This window comes from Staurois parvus, unplaced genomic scaffold (assembly GCF_062004578.1).
Source record: "Staurois parvus isolate SC_StPar_1 unplaced genomic scaffold, SC_StPar_1.0 ptg000183l, whole genome shotgun sequence".
Taxonomy (NCBI): Eukaryota; Metazoa; Chordata; class Amphibia; order Anura; family Ranidae; genus Staurois; species Staurois parvus.
In genome coordinates, this window is record NW_028317979.1 from 4322924 (window position 1) to 4343540 (window position 20617).

The window sequence follows — 20617 nt, forward strand, 5'->3', positions numbered from 1 at the left end:
CCTTTTGTGTCATGAGTATGTGACTCCCCTGCTCATGCATAGGAGTGACATCATTGTGTCCCAGCCGCACAATCTGAACCCAGAAGGAAGACCGGAAGAAGATGAAAGCACCTGTGACAGCAGAGAATGTTGACAATGCAGTGCTGGAAGGCACTGTTTGGCAGGTAAGCCTTCTAAAATATTCTAATGTGTGGTGCATACTAGCACAATATGGCATAAACCTCCCCGGGGTCTAATTAAAATAATACAGAGTTTAATTGTGGTTTATGCTTGATGTGGCAGTACTTGCACTGACATGACACAAATCCACAGCCCTGGATCGCTTCTACTTATATTTTTCTTGGTCATGCTCTGAAATGAGAACCAAATTCTATCCAAAACTGAAATTAATACGTATGGGTTGAACTGAAAGGCAGAGGCAGGCTATAAACATTCAAATATTTATATATTCTCAACAAGGAGTAAATGAACTTTAGATGAAGACCCATGACCTTTATAGCTGCAGGCACTCTGGGGCAGTGATGTTTGTTAAGTTGGGTCTCATCACCCAGCAGTCTGTTCTCTATCCTTCTCTTCAGTGAACCTGCTCTGTCCTTACATTAGAAAACAGAAGGTGGATAGTCTGCCAACTTACTGCTAAGAAGAGTGAGCTGAACTGATAAATTGAACATACTTTTTGCTGTATGCTTTTAGGATGAATACCTACAAGGTGTTGCAGCTACAGAGATCAATTAGGACTTATTTTAAAGCATTTTTACTGCTTGATTTCAATATGTAAATGTCTAAATAGCCATACCCTATTCATAGTTGTACTTTAAAATTAGGGTACTGATGACACCATAAAAAAGCACTTCTCCAACTCTGTTTCATGCAACATAATACAGATACTAGGAAATGTGTAGAAGGAAATAAGCATTATATAAATGTTTAGCAACAAACAAAGAACATTATTGACATTCACATATATAAGATTGTGTTTTAGCAGATTTGGTTAGATAATTCTGTAGCTTCTAGTCATTGCGAGGAACCCCTAAAGCAACATAACTTTGTTTTGTTTCTTTTTTTTAACGGACAATTAATCACATGTGGGCATGGAGAATGAGAACTATCGATTGCCCTTTTCCAGACTTCTGGCATTCAGACAGCAGACAGACAAATGCCCTGAGCAATAGGAAGCATCTCTCTACCGCAGCCTACTGATGCTTTTAATTGTTTGCTACTAATGGACATGGTATTTAGCAGTTTACATCTGGCAGATTAATTTATGTTATCATTATCATTACCTTAACACCGAGGTCCTTCATCAGCTCAATTTCAAAACTGACAACATCATATGGCAAACGGAACTGAGGGATTTCTGAAGCACTGTAAAAACACATAACCCAGATATGATTGAGATTTATTAAACCTTACAAAGTATTATTTAACATTTTTGAAAAGTTCAGCCAATGATAAGAAACAGATTAATGGGTAACTGAAACTGGAACTGATCATTAAAATGTAAAACTTGGAACATAGCTAAAAGTATTATGCAATGTTTCTTGACACATTAGCCTTGTGCTCACCAGCCATTAGAATGTCTGAATTATGCTGCAATAATAGGTAATACAACCTGCATGAAAACATGTTAAGAAATAAATTCATTTTCCTTTGTATAGTCAAAGATTACAAGAAAAAAAATAATAAAAAATACAAATTATTTTATTTAAATAAACTGTTGAAGTTGAACTGTCTTCATGTGGTTACATAAAACAATGTCAAAGTGGGAAACAGCTAAATACATAGCTGAAATGCATTGTTGTTAACAGTTTTACCTGTCAAAATATTGGTCTTCTGTTTAGCCAGCTATGTAATTTATATACCCACATCCCTCTGCACAGTTAGGAAGATTGCGCCACAATTTCCTGATTCAGGTTTTGACTCCATGCACACTAGTGTTTTTTTCTTCTCCTAGGAGCTAAACCGTGTTATCCTATGGGTCCATGCACACTATTTTAGGCTAGAAGCATTTTTCAAGCTTCAGCAGTAGGAGCAGAAAACAAATTGTTTTGGGGAGTGTTCTGCCGGTGGAATAAAAACGCTGAATGCTCCTAAAAGCTCATAAACTCTTTTAACAAATCCTAAATGCTCCTAGCAGCTTTTTTCCATCTCTTTTTTTTCCTAACTGGAGCCCACTGGCTTCCTTAACAACCAGTGAATACTTGGTTGTCAAGAAGTAGGTCAGCAAGCAGGATGATGCGTCCTTAACAACGGATGAGTCATCTGCTGTAGCGGGGTTCCCAGCTGACAGCTGAATATAAACTAATGAATTGCTGGCTAAAATGAATTAAGAAAAAAAATAGCATGGGGATCCCACCCAATCCATACCAGGCTCTTTGGGTCTGGTATAGATTTTAAGGGGAATCCAATGCCAAAATAAAAAAAAGGCATGGGGTTCCCCTAACTCCATACCAGACCCTTATCCAAGCTTGAAGCTGGACAGGCCAGGAAAGGGGTAGGACAAGAAAGCACCCCCCCTCCTGAAACATACCAGGCCACATGCCCTCAACATACGGGGTGCCTTGTCGCCATGTTGATGAGGACAAGAGCCTCTTCCCAAAACCCTGACTTATCAGAATCTTAAAGCCCTCTTTAACAAGATGGCCCCCAGACCCCACCCCACCCCCATGTGAGTGAGTAGGGGTACCCCTACTCATTCACCAAAAAAGTGGTAAAAGGGAGTAAAAACACAAAAACAGTTTTTGACAAGTCCTTTATTACAAAAAAAAAATTGTCCTCTAGTGTAGATTCAGCATCAATCATGATGAATGACAACTGCTGACCCCCCAAAAAAGGACTCCACTCATGTTGAAGGGCCCAGTCATCTGAGAGCTCCTCTGCCTGACAGTTCTTAAATACCTAAGATGACTAACTGGGTGACCATGTCCCCTTGTAATGTCATTGGTCCAGCATGCCACGGTGCTTTGGAGGACCCTTCTTCTGCCCCAAAGCACCCCCCATGTTGAGGACATGTGGCTTGGTTAGGTTCAGGAGGGGGCTTGTCACTCTGCATGCTCAGATAAGGGTCTGTTATGGATTTTGGGGGGGGGGGGCCTTTTAATTTTTACATTTTGGTGTGGGATTCCCCTTAAACCAGGCCTGAAGGCAGTATTGAGTTCTTTTCTGCCCAGTGTCCTACTCCTGTAGGTGGTGATATAAATCAATGGTCAAGATTTAGAAAAGCTTAGTCCATCAATGAACTCAGAGAAAGGGATTTTATGGTGAGTAACAAAAAGTCCTGTTTTTTACATAGAATTTTCACAGTTGCTAAGGATTACTAGAGAACGGACATGAGAAAAATGAATAACTTACAATAGCCTCTGCACATAGATACTGTTAGATAGGATGATATGAGAAATGTTATGGGTCACCTTACAACACAAATAAAGTCTGCATGGCATATGATTGTTACAGTGGGCTTTTCCATTTAGGAATTGTTGTTAGCATGATGGATCCTGACCAGGGTTCATGATTTGTCTCTTTCATTCTTAACTTGACAACTTGAGTATTGTTATCATTGTGCTTTTTATAATGATAAGGGGATTTGAGCCCACACATTTACAGTATATTATATGGTTGTTTCCCTAGAGTATTGTGATGCAGTTGCAGATCAATAATCAAATTATTCCTACTGTCTTTAGGTTTGTAATAAACCTAGCAACCAATCAGATGCCAGATGTTGCTTGTACATACTATGTGGGTTAGAAAATAAACAAGGTATGTGACTGGTTTACTGACATTTTACTTTAAACACTTTTCATACAAAAAGAGAAGCATCTTTCCACTCTACATTAAATATCTTAATTTTATACCTTAACCCTCCGGCATAATTCTGTTTCTCAAATACAGTGATATCTGAATATCCAAGTCGGGCTAGGAAGGAAGCACAGCTGATGCTTGCAGGCCCAGCACCTATAAGAGCAATCCTTGTCTTGTATGATGCTGGCATATTGTCAACAGGAGGGAGCATAGGATTTCTTATCTGAGGGACCTTCATTGCTTTAAAAATCTAAAAAAAAAACATAAAAAGAGAACATATTAATCCTTTCATAACTATCCAGATTTTAGAACACAGATGACACTGTGTTTATATATCCCTTAATAGTCAGACTCTAATGTGTGAGCAGCTGGGGTTACCATCATTACTGTGTTATTATATCTTATATAACACCTGTGAACTTTTAAATGCTTTCAAAACTCATCACTTTAGACATACAGATAACATAACTAGATGACTTATTATTGTCCTTATTTGATTTGACATAATGCCTTCCAGTACAGGTCAGTTTACAGAAAAAAAAATCTTTTGTCTCACTTGTTTGCTGCTTTATCATTTTCATTTCATATTTGAAATGTTCATGATGGATTAATATATTGCTTTAATGGAAAAATGCTGATGTGTACTGCCATAACTATGGCCATTTCAAGTCTTTGTGCAGCAAAAACTTTTTTGTTTTTTTAAACTTTGGAGAGAGTAGGTAAGGGTTAAAATGCCTGTCAGTTTATTTCTTGTGGTCTTATTGGGTAGTCTTTTTTTCACAAATCCTGTCTCAGAGATGCAGCAGAAAGTAAGAGTAAATCTCTACATATTACAGAATACAACTGAGACAAGAACAGGTGCCTCCATTAGAAGCTTTACCCTTACCTCTTGTAATGGCAAAACAATTTTGGATTTCCCATCACTTTTTTTTCCCAGAGACAAAGGTCACCTGGGCAAATATAGGCCTGATACTACCAAGCATGGCCTCAGACAGCATTTAAAACTTCTAAAATGGTATAGGAGGAGCACTGGACCCCAGAATAAAAGTATTAGAAACTGGATCGAAAAATAGCTTTGTACAAATTGATGGACCCAGGAGGGTCTTCAGGGAATACGTTATGTATGTACTCTTTATGTAGAGTGTGATGAATGTAGGTTGAGAGTCCAGTTAGTTGTATTAGCATTTGAGGTAAATAGCCAAGATTTTTCAGGAGCTTCACCCACCTTCATCAGTACTAAATGTAAAGAAATACAAATCAATATAGCTGCATATCATCACATATGAAGTATATTTAAAGAATTCAATAAAAATAGTACATTAAAATATAAAAAATGTAAATTTTGGCAATCCATATTGTGAGTGTTACATACAGTCAGGTCCATAAATATTGGGACATCGACACAATTGTAACATTTTTGGCTCTATACACCACCACAATGGATTTGAAATGAAACGAACAAGATGTGCTTTAACTGCAGACTGTCAGCTTTAATTTGAGGGTATTTACATACAAATCAGGTGAACGGTGTAGGAATTACAACAGTTTGCATATGTGCCTCTCACTTGTTAATAGACCAAAAGTAATGGGACAATTGGCTTCTCAGCTGTTCCATGGCCAGGTGTGTGTTATTCCCTCATTATCCCAATTACAATGAGCAGATAAAAGGTCCAGAGTTCATTTCAAGTGTGCTATTTGCATTTGGAATCTGTTGCTGTCAACTCTCAAGATGAGTTTCAAAGAGCTGTCACTATCAGTGAAGCAAGCGATCATTAGGCTGAAAAAACAAAACAAACCCATCAGAGAGATAGCAGGAAGAGCAGGGTTGTCAAATAGGGGTGATAAGGGAGAGGGATCAGATGATAAGAGAGCAACAATGCCCTGTTGACAAGAGGCTTTATGGAAGGGTCTAGTAAACCAGTCAAGCATCCGGGCTAGCAATGTGGCTTTATAATATAGTTCAAAGTCTGGTAAACCCACTCAGCCTCCGGATTTGGGGTACGTAAGTACCCTATATTTTAACCGTGAGAAACCTTGGTGCCAAATCTAATTGAAAGGGAATGTAGGGAAAGGAAGAAACTCTTAGGGACAGTAATCGGCACTGTCTGGAAAACGTAAAACTTTGGTAAGGTATCCATTTTGAGGGTGTTGATACGGCCAAACCAGGGCAGAGCCGAAGCACCCCAGGACGCCAGATCTTTTCTGATACGAGAAAGCAAGGGTAAGTAATTAAGGTAATACAGAGCAGTACGGTCAGCAGGAATCATAATCCCTAGATACTTAATAGCCTTTGAGTGAGAACAAGCGACGCATCTCTATCGTTCGAGCCTTTTTTAAACGAGAGCCATGTTTAATAAGGACCCCTCTAAGAACACATTTAAGAGTCTCCCATTGATTGAGAGGGCCGGTAGTGTCCAATGAGTGATCAAGAACAATATGTTGAATAGTCTGCACAACCTCCGCAACACACAAAGAATCTTTGAGCAGAGTATCATTCAAGCGCCAAGAAAAGTGGCACAGAGATGATGGTCGGTCCTGAATCATAAGATGTATTGGGGCATGGTCAGACCATAGGAAATGACCAATAAAGGAAGAAGTCGGACAACCTAGGAAAGACTGTGACACAAAGAAATAGTCAATACGACTGTATGACGGCTGAGCTGCAGAATAATAACTGTAGTCTCGCTCCAAAGGGTGCTGGATTCGCCAAACGTCCTCTAAATGTAATTCATGCAGGCACGACCTAATAAGGGATAAGACCAATGAAGGGAGAGAAGTGTCCAGGTTTGGAGAGAGAGTCATGTTGAAGTCCCCTCCAACAATGAAACAGGGACCCCCAAAATCGGACAGCTTAGAGAGAACCGTTGCAAGAAATGGAGCCTGATCTTGATTGGGAGCGCATATGTTCGCCACCGTGAAAACAAAATCTTGGAACGTCAATTTGAGGAAGAGGTAGCGCGAGGTCTATTAGTGAGTCCAAGACCTCCAGGCCAAAGGTATGATGAAAAGCCACCGACAACCCCCTAGACCTGGCCAGTGGATTAGTACTATGATACCATTGAGTATAATAACGATTGTGGAGGACTGGGAAACCATCTGAGCTACAATGAGTCTCCTGAAGGAGCAATATCTGCTATCCAGGTTTATGGAAATGATAGAGCATCTAGCCCCACTTCTCCAGAGTGTTAAAGCCCCTACAATTGATTGAGGAAAATTTAATCGGATTCATATTCAACTGTAGTGGATCAAATAGGAAAAAAATGCGTCACCGACAGCGCTTTTCAAAACATCCCCCAACCCCTAAGAAAAACAGAGAAAAAAAAAACCCTTCAGTGAGAAAAGGATAAAAAACGAAGAAAGGAAGAGCAGAAAAAGAATGAAAAGAAGAAGAAAAAACTAATAGACAAGCTGTCCAAAAATACATACAGTGTGATACAACACAGTACACTGAAGACCTAGGTGGGGAACGTCAAAGGTGCATGTATCCGATCCCAACCCGGGCCTTCCACAGGCAATCAATAACTTTGAGGAAGGCCCCCTCAGACAAGGATGACCCCCCCCTCATAAAACATATTCAATGAACCCTCAAACAGGCATGAGAAAATGAGACTCCTCCCCTGACAAATAAACATAAACATATAAACATAACCTGGCACTAACCAGGTGTAGATGAGGTATATGGTGGGAGGGCCCAAGGCCCCTGAGGCACCCCAGCCCGCCATAGCAAGCTACGGCAGTGTCACCTAGGAACTAACCCTGAGCCACAGCCCCAGGGCCTGAAAGGCAACAGGCACAAATATAAGTCACAGAACCAACAGGAGTAATCAAGAGAAGGCAAATAATCCATAAAAAAAAAAAGAAAAAGGATAAAATGTCCCAAATTATGTGGATAGTGGATCATCCCTCTGGGATCTTCTGGGAAGAGGACCTGGAACGCTTCTTCTTCCTTCGATCGGACCGCTGGACGCCCCCCCCGTTGCTCCCCGGGGGTCCGGTGCTGTTTCTTGCCCATGAGGAGGGCTGAAGATAACATGTGAGGGAGGAAAAAGCCCATGAAGAAGGTCCGGGCCGGGAGCTGTGCAGTACCGCTGCCTAGCTCTGCATGTGCCAAGCCACGCCCCCCATAAAGATTTTTTAGAAGAACACATTTACATGCACTTATCCAAAAAGAAAGAAATGTTTTGCTTATACATGCTTTTTAATGCTTGGCACTATGGTCTTGCACAGCTAGGATCCTAGGTTATAAGGATGAGTGAAATTTAAAGTTTATATTTCCCCAGGAGATTTTTCAGTAACATGATAAAATGTTTTGTCTATTTTGTTTCTCAAAAGCTCACTAAAAAATAGACAAAGTAATTCACAGTAACAGGTCACACAAAAGTCAAACTATGGATATGTGATATATGTTAGATGACAAGGAGTTAACAATCCCAGAGGCTGGTACAATTCTGGCATATTAAGTACAAATAGATTAGACAGGGCTGTCCAAATTCTATGGAATCCAGTTAGAGTTCCCTGTAGGTATGTTGAGTTCCACCCCTGTTCTAATATATCACATTTATTTAATATACAAAAAAAAGTTTCAATATTTAATGTTAAAACTACTACCTAATGTGTTTTATAACACAGAAAAATGTCATTTGAAATTTGTCATTTGAGCATGACACGGCAAAAATAATTGAAAAAATACATATATACTAAATAAAACCCTAATTAAACTAAGCTAAAATGTCATTTTTATTACGTTGCCATATCCACTGGTTATCTAATTATCATGATAGCAGTCTAGATGACTATTTCACACTCAAATGCTGTGAGTGCGCTATCACAGTCATTTAATAGCAAGTAACCTCTGTGGCTTGCCTTCTAGGAATGTGTCCAATGTAATCTTTTTCCAGTCATTTGCTTAGTACTGTTAAGTTTAATGGGAAAATATCACTTCAGCTGCACAACAGAGAAATGTATATAAAGGAAGTCAATAAAAAATGATATTCATTTAGATAAATACAAAATTCAATAATTCACTCTAATTGTTTACAAAATTGTTAGAATAAGTTTGTAAACCGTTATGAATTTTCAAGATTTTTGCAAAAAAAGCTTTTTTTAAATGCAGCCTAATTTTCATGTATGTTTATCATTACTTTGCCCATGAGGGACAAAATAAAAGGTTAACTCAGTTTCCCTCCTCCTTAGCTGCATGTTTTCACTTTCTCTCGCTCCTCCACCTCTTCGTCCAAACCAACTTATCAGTGTTTATATAAGGCTATGAACTCCTTCCCCAGCCCTATGTGAAATCACTGAGCCAATAACTTGCCACCATGTAAAAGTCACATACTCACCCATAACTAAAGTGAGAATATTGTACGTCCTTCCTGGAAGCTAAATAGAGTTAGAAAGAAAAAAAGGTGGATACAAGCTTCTGAGAGTCGTAATTAAGTGAACCTCTTACTTTGCCCTGCATGGGAAACATCTAAATTTTACATTAAATAGTTAAGGTCATCAATAGAAAAAAGCTAGATGAATGTTTAGAAAAATTATATCTGGATGTCCCAGTCAATGTTTGCGTTAAAGTTCAACAAGGCCCAACTAAAACAAATTTCATAGCAGCTCACAAGAAATATTTTGAAGGGTATAAGAATTTAAAAAAATTTACAAAATGATTGCTAAAAACTAGGACTTGGATTGTTTTTATTCAATTAGATGAAGAACAATTATTTAATTTATTTTTTTAAACGCTCAAAGGAATTTTTTTTCAAAATGCCTGATTCCTTTAAATAACATGTCTGGAGGTGGCCTAATCCTGATTATGAATGAGGCACATCTCTGTGATTTGCAAATGAAAAACATTTTTTTTAATTGCTGTCAAATAACATTTCATTGTCAGCTTCTTAAAAGAAGAAAAACAACAACAAAAAAAGGCAGGCACAGACCCCCTCCAAGGGTCTGCTATGCATTTAGTGGAACCTTTGCAGGGGTCTATATGCTGTTTTTTTTTCTCTTTGTAAAAATTGTATTAAATGATCTGTTTCCCACCTGTGCAATGCATTGATTTATGCAATTAACTTTTAGTATTAACAAATGTTATAGGATCTTTTGATGACAATAGCAGTACATAAAAATGCATCAAGTAAAAATGTAGGACATTGGCCACAAACAGGTAGGAGTTCAGGGTTAAAGTGATAATAAAGGCATTTTTTTAAAAATAACAAACATGCCATACTTGCTCTATGCAATGGTTTTGCACAGAGAGGCTCTGCGCTCCTGGCCCTTCTGTCCAACCAAGTGCCCCCACAGCAAGCAAGCTCCTGAGTCACTGTACTGCATGTCCATTCACACACAGAGCCATGGCTTTGCTCTGCCCCCTCTCTCTTTTCATTGGCTCACTGGCTGTGATTGACAGCAGAGGGAGCCAAAGGCTCCTATTGCTGCCTCAGCCAATGAGGATTAAGAGTCCTTACAGAGCTGAGGTTCTCTTGCATATCGCTGGATCTCGATAGAGCTCAGGTAAGTATTTAAGAGCTGGGAGGCTGCTGCATACAGGTTTTTTCACCTTCATGCATGAAGGTTAAAAATCGTGAGTCTTACAACCACATTAATTTTGTTTTTATACCTTACCTCCCACAATCCATATATGTTAAGGTTTCTCAGCACAACGACCTACGCTGAGGATATTTTAGTATATGGCATCACTTTGAAAACTAGTAGCTAGTGCTTCGTGTGTGCATGCTAGTTCCTGAATGCTGTTGCTTGATGATGCTTAGGTCCCCACTAATGATCAGGAGCCAATCAGAGGGGTTTCTGATAGCGTGATTGCTTTGTCAGCTATTACATAATGATCACATGCAGGGCAGAGGAGTCATTGACAAAACATGCCTGCTTTTAGCATTGCAGATTGTACTGTAGCCTAACATTGGCAGTGTGCATCTATTTAATACTGTAATTGTTATATACAATTACAGTATTTAAAAAATAATAATTTAGTTTAAAAATAGAGAATACATTTTTGCAATTTTCAACTTATTATACAAAATAATGCAAGGTTCTTATTTAAACAGTGCACTAAATGAAAGTGTTATATGTCATTTTAAAAAATAAGTATGCAAATTAGTAACAGAGTTCATTTCAAGTTAACTGACTCATGCTGAAAGTGATGTTTGGTCTGTGCTATTAGGCATCAATGTCCTCTGGTCACAAGAGAATTAAAAATATACAATACACATATGTCTGAAAGCAAGATCATTGTTTTATTCTGCAATTAATCTTTATAAGTAAAAGTAAATTGCATTGGGTATTGCTAAAAACAGAAGCAGAATATCTAGAAAACTTTCTCTTTCTTTTTTCATAACACCTACTGACTCTCCTCCCCTGTTGGCAATTAAAGTGGATTAATAATACAATAGGTTTGGAAACAAATTTATTCTAATAGCATAAGAAGGTATTCCAATGCTTTAAATGACTAATTTAGGCACTTCATAGAGATGAGGAAGCTTTGGTATATCAGTGCTGTTTTTTATTAAGGTTTTTAGATTAGGAAGATTGAGACAATGATGCGTTAATAATGTATCCAAAAATATCCTGTTCCAGTTGGTATGGACATAATGGCTTTTTTAAAACTGAAAATGACATCAATGCTTAAAACCCTAACAGAGATTTGTTTACAAAAACTAAAGTACGTGTCACATACCTAGGTTATTCAGAGATATATTATTTTTTTTACACAACTTTTTTGTGCTGGCATGTACTATTACCAAGTGGAACGCAAGTGCTATGGCCACAAAATAACAAATCTCCCACCAGCTTGGCAGGTTATGGGGCATCCTCCTTCATGATTGATCATAGATCTACATTGCTAGATGAAATAATCGATGGCTTTTACTATGGTGTCTGTGCTTTTATTTACTATTTAACTTTTATTTAAACTAGTAAAGAGTGGTGCTATGCAACATTACTCATTCATGTAGAGGGAAGGCACAGCTTTCACATTTGTATAAGTCCCTGCCTTGTAGACCCCAATATTAACTGGGTTAGGTATGTGGATATAAGGCCCTTGGCTGCATTAACATGCACACAGGCATCCTTCCACAAGGTACTCTTCTGCACCATACCAGGGCACATTTATCCTCTGTCCTGAACCATACCATGCCACAAGCCCTTACACTGGGTGGGTACCTTGCCAGGGTGCAGCAAAGCCATCACCCACTCAGCAAGGTAGCTTGTCCTAATGTTGATGCCAACAAGTGCCTCATTACCACATCCCTTGCCTGGTTAATGTGGAGGTCTTATGGGGGAGAACTTATCAGAATCTGGAAGCCCCCTTGACAATAAGGGGAGGCCCCAGATATCCAATCCTCCCCCTTATTGGAATAAGTAAGGGGGCATAGTATCCTTTGATACTCATTAAAAAAAAAGTAAATAAAAGCATAGGCACTATAGAAAAATATGTTTATTAAAAACTAAAACGGGGTCAGAAAAGAGTGAACTTTTTTCTCCAAACATGGACATGTTGGTACACATTCCATTTACCTGATGACTTTAAGTTGTTGTTGACAATCTGAACTTTGACATCATCCATCCCCTAGCTAGCACATACCTAATTTAGCTCAATGACCATTCATAAGGAAAGACCAAGTCCCTTCTGGAACCTCTAATTTCTTCTCCCTTTATCCTGTCTCACATTCCAAACTGCCTTACCCTGCCCCCCTTATTTTTTGTATCCTCAATGGGATATTGCCTTTATGTCATATGAAGATCATAGTACTTTGTTTCCTGGGTGTCTGCCTGTGAGACATGGGACACTCAATTGTGTGTTTATTCCAGTCTCTTCACTGTTAATTTGTTATGTATTCAAACAAATCTGGAACCATGATCACAGACCTCCCTTTAGTTCCTATTCCCCTTCCTTTGTGACCCATTGTGTAAACATAAAAAAGGTTAATAAAAAAAATGTACCATAAAAAAAGCAATGTTCCCTGAACTATGTAAATCCAAATCATGTCATCCAGCATCAGCATCAATCATGATGAGCGACACCAAACAATCTGCTGATGCTGCCCTTCCACACTCATGCCATTAATTGACAATTATCCACATGCTGCAGTAGTGTAAATATTGCAGTTGGGGATCCTGGATGATGTATTTAACCGAAGGACACTTTCATGCACTGCAGCGGTGCTCCACTGTAGCTTGAACACCCTCAATAAAACACCTTTAAATGGAATATTTTGTCAGTGTCTGCATTGTATTTGCTTCCTGGAATCTGACCTTAGCCAGAAACAGGGAAGAACCTCAGAGTCATAACAGTACCAGCATATTATAGGAAAGCTTCCAGAGGGTTATACCCAGATCACTGCTCTACCAATTCTCCACTACATAGGGATAGGGGTCTAGCCTCCACCCAAGTAGCCCAGATCTTGTCAAATTTTTGGGGAAATTTACGACTCATATAAGTAAGTTTGTGGAGGGGCAGAGCGGAGTCTACCATGGACCTCCATTGGGAGATTGTAGGAGGATCTGACTGTTTCCATTTAGAAAGAATAACTTTTCTGGTGTACAAGGTAGCATAGAACACAAACAGCTTGGTGTTAGTGAAAGGTAATGTGTCACAGACCCCATGTAAGAGTGCCAAGGGGTCCATTGGAACAGTCAGTCCTCCCAATTAATTTATGTCCAACACCACTGCACTCCAAAAACCTAGGATAATTGGGCAGTTCCACACAACAATAGGGGATCATGGGGCCCCTGTGTCCTTGACAACACTCAAAAAAGCCTATAAAAAAGGTACCAGGGGCATTTCATGGGGTCCCCTACTGACCCCGGGCCATCGGGCAGTGCCTGAGTGCTCGAATGGTCAGTCCGCCCCTTAGAATGCTCTGTGTAAAAATTTAAGCTGGATATATCTGTCCTTAACCGAGATTACCAAGGGAATACTGTATATTGCTGGATCCCCTCATCCCAATCTTCAGTTGCCAGAGTCAGAATAACCCTTTTCCAGATGTGAAATAGTTGGGAAAGCTTACCAGTATCTTTACTAGAAATTCTGAGAAAGAGCAAAGATAGAATCCTGTCTGCATTGCGTGAGATAAGGAAGCGCTCCACTTAATGGAAAAAAATCCATGAAGGGAGAGTCGTCCTTGGGGCATAATGTGTTCTATATTTTTTATAGCAAACCCGGCCCACACACTGGGATCAGTTATGGAATGAAGATGGGGCAGCTGAAGGCTGCCCCACAGAGGAGTGTGGGGAGAAATTGTACACGCCTCACCAATAGTCACCTTAGAAACATAGAAAAGTAACGGCAGAAAAAGACTGAGTGGTCCATTGATTCTGCCCTGAGTACCACCGTACTGTGACCAGTATCACCACCCAATAATACTGACCAAAATTGGGTAACACCAATCTGCCTAGGGAAAGGGGCAGCTGCAAGGTAGATCTAGCAATCCTGGGAGTATCTCCTGCCCAGATAAAGGTGGTAAGAATCTGGTCAAGTTTAGTAAAGAATGAAGTGGAAATGGAAGAGACTAGAGGTAGGAGCCAGTTGGGAAAGGGGGAACAGAACTGACTTATGCCAATTTATCCTGATTCCAGAGAACCCACCAAACCAGTCAATGGTCTCTGGAGATGCTGTAATGGAGTCTGTAGCATCAGGTAGATACAAAACAGTGTTGTCCGCATAAAGCAAAATCTGTTCAGTTAGGGAACCCACTGGGAGCAAGAGAGAAGAGCAAAAAATAATGGCTAGTGGCTCTATCGCTAGGGCAAAAAGCCCCAGCAATAAAGGACAACCTTCCTGGTGCCCCTTACCAATTGCAATGGTGGAGACAAAATTCTGTTAGTCCTAACCCGAGCTGTAAGTGCCCTATAGAGAACTTGTATCCAAGACACAAATTTAGGGCCAAAGCCAAATCTCTGAAGCACCTGCCATAAAAACTACCATTCTACAGAGTCAAAAACCTTTTCTGTGTCAAGAGAGGCCACTACCCCAGTTGATCCACTGCCATGGTGTTACCTATGTTGGCATATAGCCTACGAATGTTTATGTCTTTGCCCTTACCCAGCATGAACCCCAACTGGTCTCCATGAACCAAGGATAGTATCACCAAGTTTAGATGGTTTGCCAAAATTTTAGTCAGTTACTTAGCGTCCACATTAAGCAGAGAAATGGGACAATAGGAGGCACACAATTCGGGGTTTTTCCCAGGCTTGGGCACCACAACACTCACAGCCTCTGACATGGAGGAAGGAAGACAGTTGTCATCCAAAGCAGTTTGGAGCAGCTCATGAAAATATGAGGCCACTATGTCAAAGTTGGATTTGTAGAATTCTGCCGGGAGACCAACCGGAATCGGTGTCTTCCCAGCCTGAAGAAAGGTGACAGTAGCTTAAATCGGGTGGAGACCGACAACACTGGGAACTCTACAGAGTCTAAGAATCTATATAGGTCAACAGCGGTATAATCTACTCTAAAGGAGTAGAGACATATGTAAAAAACTGCTACTCTGTATTGGATCTGACAACAGATTCCCTGCATCATCTCTGAGGTTTGCTATATATGACGTAGTGGGGCATTCCTTAACAAGCCAGGCCAGGAGTCAACTCGCCTTTTCACCTTGCTCGAAAATCCTCTGGGATTGAGAAAGGAGAAACTTCCTATAGGAGGCAACCCTCATCAGCTTCAGCTATCGATAGGCTGCCTACATGTCTTTATATGTCCCTTCATCCCCGGTGGTAAAATATTGAGCTTCCAAAACCTGTGCATGGGCCTCAGCCTTCTCCAGCTGAAGGCAAGATTCCTTACGAATTTTACCTATGTTCATTTGGTATTGGCCTGGAGCATACAACTTAAAAGCATCCCAAACCACTGCTGGGGCACTGAATGTTGACTATGCATCCAGTAGTCTCGCAAATCCTAGGCCGGGTGTCAGCAAACCGCGGCTCCAGAGCCGCATGCGGCTCTTTTTCACCTTTGCTGCGGCTCCGGAGCACACTGCCCACCAGGTGACAGGCAATAGGGTTGCCGTAGCTCAGTGGTCGGCAAGCCGCGGCTCTTTTAATGCAGCTCTTCTGTGTGCCGGGCGCCCGCTCCCCTCCCTCCTCTCGGGCGGCCGCCCCAAAAGTCAGGACTGTGCAGCTAGCCCAGCAATGGGCAAACTACGGCCCGGCGGACCTTTTAATCCGGCCCGCGGAGCGTGGCAAACATTGGCTGTCAGGATGTAGGCGGGGCAGCGTGACAAACTCCTCTCCTCTCACAGTCCGCCCTGAAGACCGGAACGGCGCGGAAACACGGCGAGAGGAACGCGCGGAGCAAAGGTAAGTGAATTGACACAATATGGGAGATGAATTACTATAGGGGGGATGAATTACTATATGGGGGATGAATTACTATATGGGGGATGAATTACTATAGGGGGGATGAATTACTATATGGGGGATGAATTACTATATGGGGGATGAATTACTATGGGGGATGAATTACTATGGGGGATGAATTACTATGGGGGATGAATTACTATATGGGGGATGAATTACTATATGGGGGATGAATTACTATGGGGGATGAATTACTATATGGGGGATGTATTTTCAGTTTTAAAAATGTGGCTCTCAAAATAAATTTCAATCGTGGTTTTGGCGAGATTTGGCTCAGTTGAAAAAAAAGGTTGCCCACCACTGTCCTAGGCCATCAATTGTGCAACCCAATCATCTGAGATCCAGTAGCAAGACAGCCTCCTGAGACAGTTGCTGACTTGGTACTGAGCTGCAGCAACAAGGGGGGATGTTCGGAGATGCCCCAGGGTAGGAGGGGGACCTCCTGAATATGGGAGAGGAGAGGGTTATTCACAAGAAACAGATCAATGCAAGAGAAGGTAGCAAAGGTTGTACAGTGACAAATAAATTGTTTCTCCTTAGAATGCTTCCAGCTCCGTGCATCATAGAGGCCAAACACATCCGCCCAATGAGATAAAGCCGAGTCGGTTGTTGCATCCGAGTGAAGTTTGTCCAGCATAGGAGGCATATTAAAATCACCCATTAAAAGGATATTTTCAGAAGAATAGAGAGCAAGGATTGAATCATTTTTAGCTAAAACTGCCATTGTAGCTGGAGGATGGAAATATAAACCCACAATAACTAACTCCAAATGATCACATACAGCATGAAGTATTATATATTTCCCCTCTGGGTCCAAGTGCAGATCTAGAAGCGTGAAGGATAGAGATTACCCACTCTGGAGTAGGAGGAGTAGATAGTGGTAATAGGAACCTACCCAGGGCTTCTTAAGAGCAAGTACCTTGCTCCCAGTGAGATGTGTTTCCTCTAAAATACATATGTGAGGATGGTATCGTTTGAGAAAAGTAAACATAAGACAGCATTTGAATTTAGAATTTAAGCCCCGGACATTCCAGGAGATTATAGTAAGGGGGGGGCATTTAACACAGATAGGAATTAAAAGTTTTACCTGAGCCTCCATCCCTCCACCAGAACCTACAGGGCAAGTACAAAGCAGCATGTGCATATGAAGTTCCAGATGAGGATATATGGGTGGAAACACCCATGAACATATACCTTATCAAAGATGAGACAAAATTCCTTTAAAAAAACAACAACAACAATAAGAGAAACAAATCCCTCTCCCACACCCACCCCACATCACCCCCCAAATACGCGTGTGCTTGTACCTCAAAAACTCATGGCAACTGCCAATGGGAGTAGTGAACAACTGGGCCACGAAGAATGTAGCACTAAAGTTCGACTTCAGTCCATAAAGGAGAGTCCGCCTGAGAAAAAACTTAGAGGATTAATGGTCCCTGCAGACTTTAACATCACCCTGAAGATTCTGGGGGCACATTGCTTCAAACATATTGGCAAACAGTAAAACTAACAGCAGCAAATAATGTCTCTCCCACCACTCCAAAGGGTCAGGGTACCCTTAGATGAATGCTGTGTGTCCCATGCACCAAAGCCCCATCTCCTAGGCAGCGGTAGGGGTAGGCAGCAGAGGATCCAGAAATGGGCAAAGCCACAAATCATTGGCCTCAACTATAGAGCGTCGCAGCAAGAACAGATGGAGCAGTGTCCAGCCTCCAGACGGGGCATAGTATGGCAGGGCTGAAGTGTGAGGTGAGATTAAATCCCCTCTCGCCCATACAGTAGACAAGTATACTAAAGGGAGAAAGGATTCATTCCACGATTAAAGTGGAGTGAGAGAGATGACTCCCACATGTAGGCAGATAAGGCAATCATGGCATCACACAGCAGTGACAAGGTGAAGGAGCAGTCACGCTGTAAGCAGGGTTTCTAACCACTGTGAAGCCTCCTCAGGCGAAGAAGCGGACCAACACACCATCCTGCACTTGGAAATGAGCTGGAAAAAGCATGCCATACTCTCGACTCCTCAGATTGAGCTTAACATGGTTGAAGGACTGGTTAAGCTCCTGTGTATCCACAGAGTAGTCCGGAAAGATCAGTAGTTTGTGCAGCCTCATAAGTGCAGAGCTTCCAGCTTCCTAGATTCCCATAGGACTAGGTCCGAGTCTCAGAAGTTAAGGAGTTAGAGGATAAACATGATGGAGGGGCTCCCGGAGGGCCATGGGTCTCCGGCATCCTATGGGCCCACTCCACCAGTAAAGGCCATGATGTCTTAACGCCCAGGATATGAAGATTATTTCTCCTATTATGGTTCCTCCTCAGCTCTGGATTCTAGCTCTTTCACCTTCCTGTGCAGAATGTGTAAGGTAACCATGTGATGGTGCACGATGCCTTCCGACTCTACTACTCGGCGCTTGGCCTCTGGTCCTGAATTTGTCCATATCCTTCCAGATAAGACTTATGTCCATCTGGAGAGAATCAATCTACCCTGTGAGGGTGATTTTGCAGATGGTAATAGCCTGCATGAGGGATGCAAAGTTAGCTTGCTCCAGGAGCCCGAGCTCCTGTTTGGGTTGCCATGTTGGCTGTTTCTACAGGAGAGGCTCCTGCCCCGCCAGTGGAAGAGGTTGAATGTGCCAAGGGGGTCATCAAAGACTGTCTGCCTTTCAGCATAATAGGTGCAGGAGGATAGCGAAATCAGTGCCAGGTAGAATCAGCACGGGTTCTGCAGGGATGCAGGTAGAAAGCAAATATAGATGGAGGAACTCCCTCAATATGCTAGCACTCCAGTCACCATCTTGAACACGCTCTCTGAGGCCATTTTTTTAAAGGTTTAGTTCACATTTACCAAAAAAAAAATAAAAAACAACTGCCTATGCTGGTGAGGGGCACCATAGCTTAAAAAAGCTGTGTAGCTTTAAACAAAGTTTAATAATGTCCTTGCTATAGGTGTAAGCCATTTACATACCTCCTGAAGCCTGACTGAAAAATGTCCTTAGATGGCACCATCCCACCCAGTCTTTTTGCTAGGATGTTGCTAAGATACTCCCAGCCAGTACTGCTGCCCCTTACCATCACAGGAGCAAGTTTTTTCCCTGATTCAAACACCCTTGCATGTTCTTTCTCTCCTCCATGGCAGGAGCTCTGACCTAACTGATGCTGTGATGGAGAAGATAGTGGATCACATAAATGCAGTTTTGCAAGGGCCAGCTCAGGAGTAAGCACACACGGGTGCCCCATAGCAAGAGGCTTGCTGTGGTGGTTACTTAATCGGGGCAAGGAGCCAAGAGCACCAGCGGAAGAAGAGGAGGATCGGGGCTGCTATGTGCAAAACTATTGCACAGAACAGGTAGGTATAACATTGTTATTTTAAAGAAAAACATCTGGAAGTTTAGTATCACTTTATTGACACAGATTTCATTATTCTCTCTACTAATGTCTAATAGAGGTGTCAGTTTCTTGAAAACGATAGAACAATTCACTCAGTACTGGACACTAGGCCTGTTAATTGGGACAAAACAATCCTATAAGTTTACCACAATATCACCCATAGGCTGGTTAATGGTAATAGAACAGATTACGTTTTTCACTTTCTCAATCACTGGACCCTCCATCTTGTGATGTTGCTGTAACAAATACAATCCCTTTATACTTAAAAAATTAACTGTAGAACTATGCAAACATAATAAAAAAGGGATAAAACCCTGGAAACTGAAGTTCTGAAATAGTACATTCCAGAAGATGTACATTATATTACCAAAAGTATTGGGACACCCCTCCTAGTCATTGTATTCAGGCGTTCCAATCACCTCCATGGCCACAGGTGTATAAAATCAAGCACCTAGGCATGCAGACTGCTTCTACAAATATTTGTGAAAGAATGGTTTGCTCTCAGTAGCTCAGTGAGTTCAAGTGTGGCACCGTGATAGATTGTCACCTGTGCAATAAGTTCATCTGCAACATTTCCTTGCTACTAAATATTCCATTCAACTATTCAACTGTTAGTAGTATTATAACAAAGAGGAAGCAACTGTGAACAACAGCAACTCATCCACAAAGTGGTAGGCCATGTAAAATGCACAGCGTGCTCAGAAGTCACCAATTGTCTGCAGAGTCAGTAGCTAAACACCTCCAAACTTCATGTGGCCTTCAGATTTGCACAACAGTGCATAGAGTGCTTCATGGAATAGGTTTCCATGGCCAAGCAGCTGCATCCAAGCCTTACATCACCAAGTGCAATGCAAAGCGTCAGATGCCATGGTGTAAAGCACATTGCCACTGGACTGTAGAGCAGTGGAAACGTGCTCTCTGAAGTGATGAATCATGCTTCTCTGTCTGGCAATCTGATGGACGTGTCTGGGTTTGCCAGGAGAATGGTACTTGCCTGACTGCATTGTGACAAAAGTAAAGTTTGTTGGAGAGGGGATTATGGTGTGGGGTTGTTTTTCAGGGGTTG

The 20617-nt window shown here is 41.3% G+C and overlaps 1 protein-coding gene across 1 annotated transcript in view; it reads right to left on the reverse strand.

Annotated features, from left to right (window-relative positions):
* DPYD (dihydropyrimidine dehydrogenase) overlaps window positions 1–20617 on the reverse strand; it is a 1720296-nt gene that overhangs the window by 1080272 nt on the left and 619407 nt on the right. Inside the window, exons 6-7 of the mRNA XM_089677280.1 lie at window positions 3852–4048; window positions 1284–1365 (exon numbers count right to left, since the gene is read on the reverse strand). Coding sequence (XP_089533406.1) covers window positions 1284–1365; window positions 3852–4048 — 279 coding nt within the window. The remainder of the gene's footprint in view (window positions 1–1283; window positions 1366–3851; window positions 4049–20617) is intronic.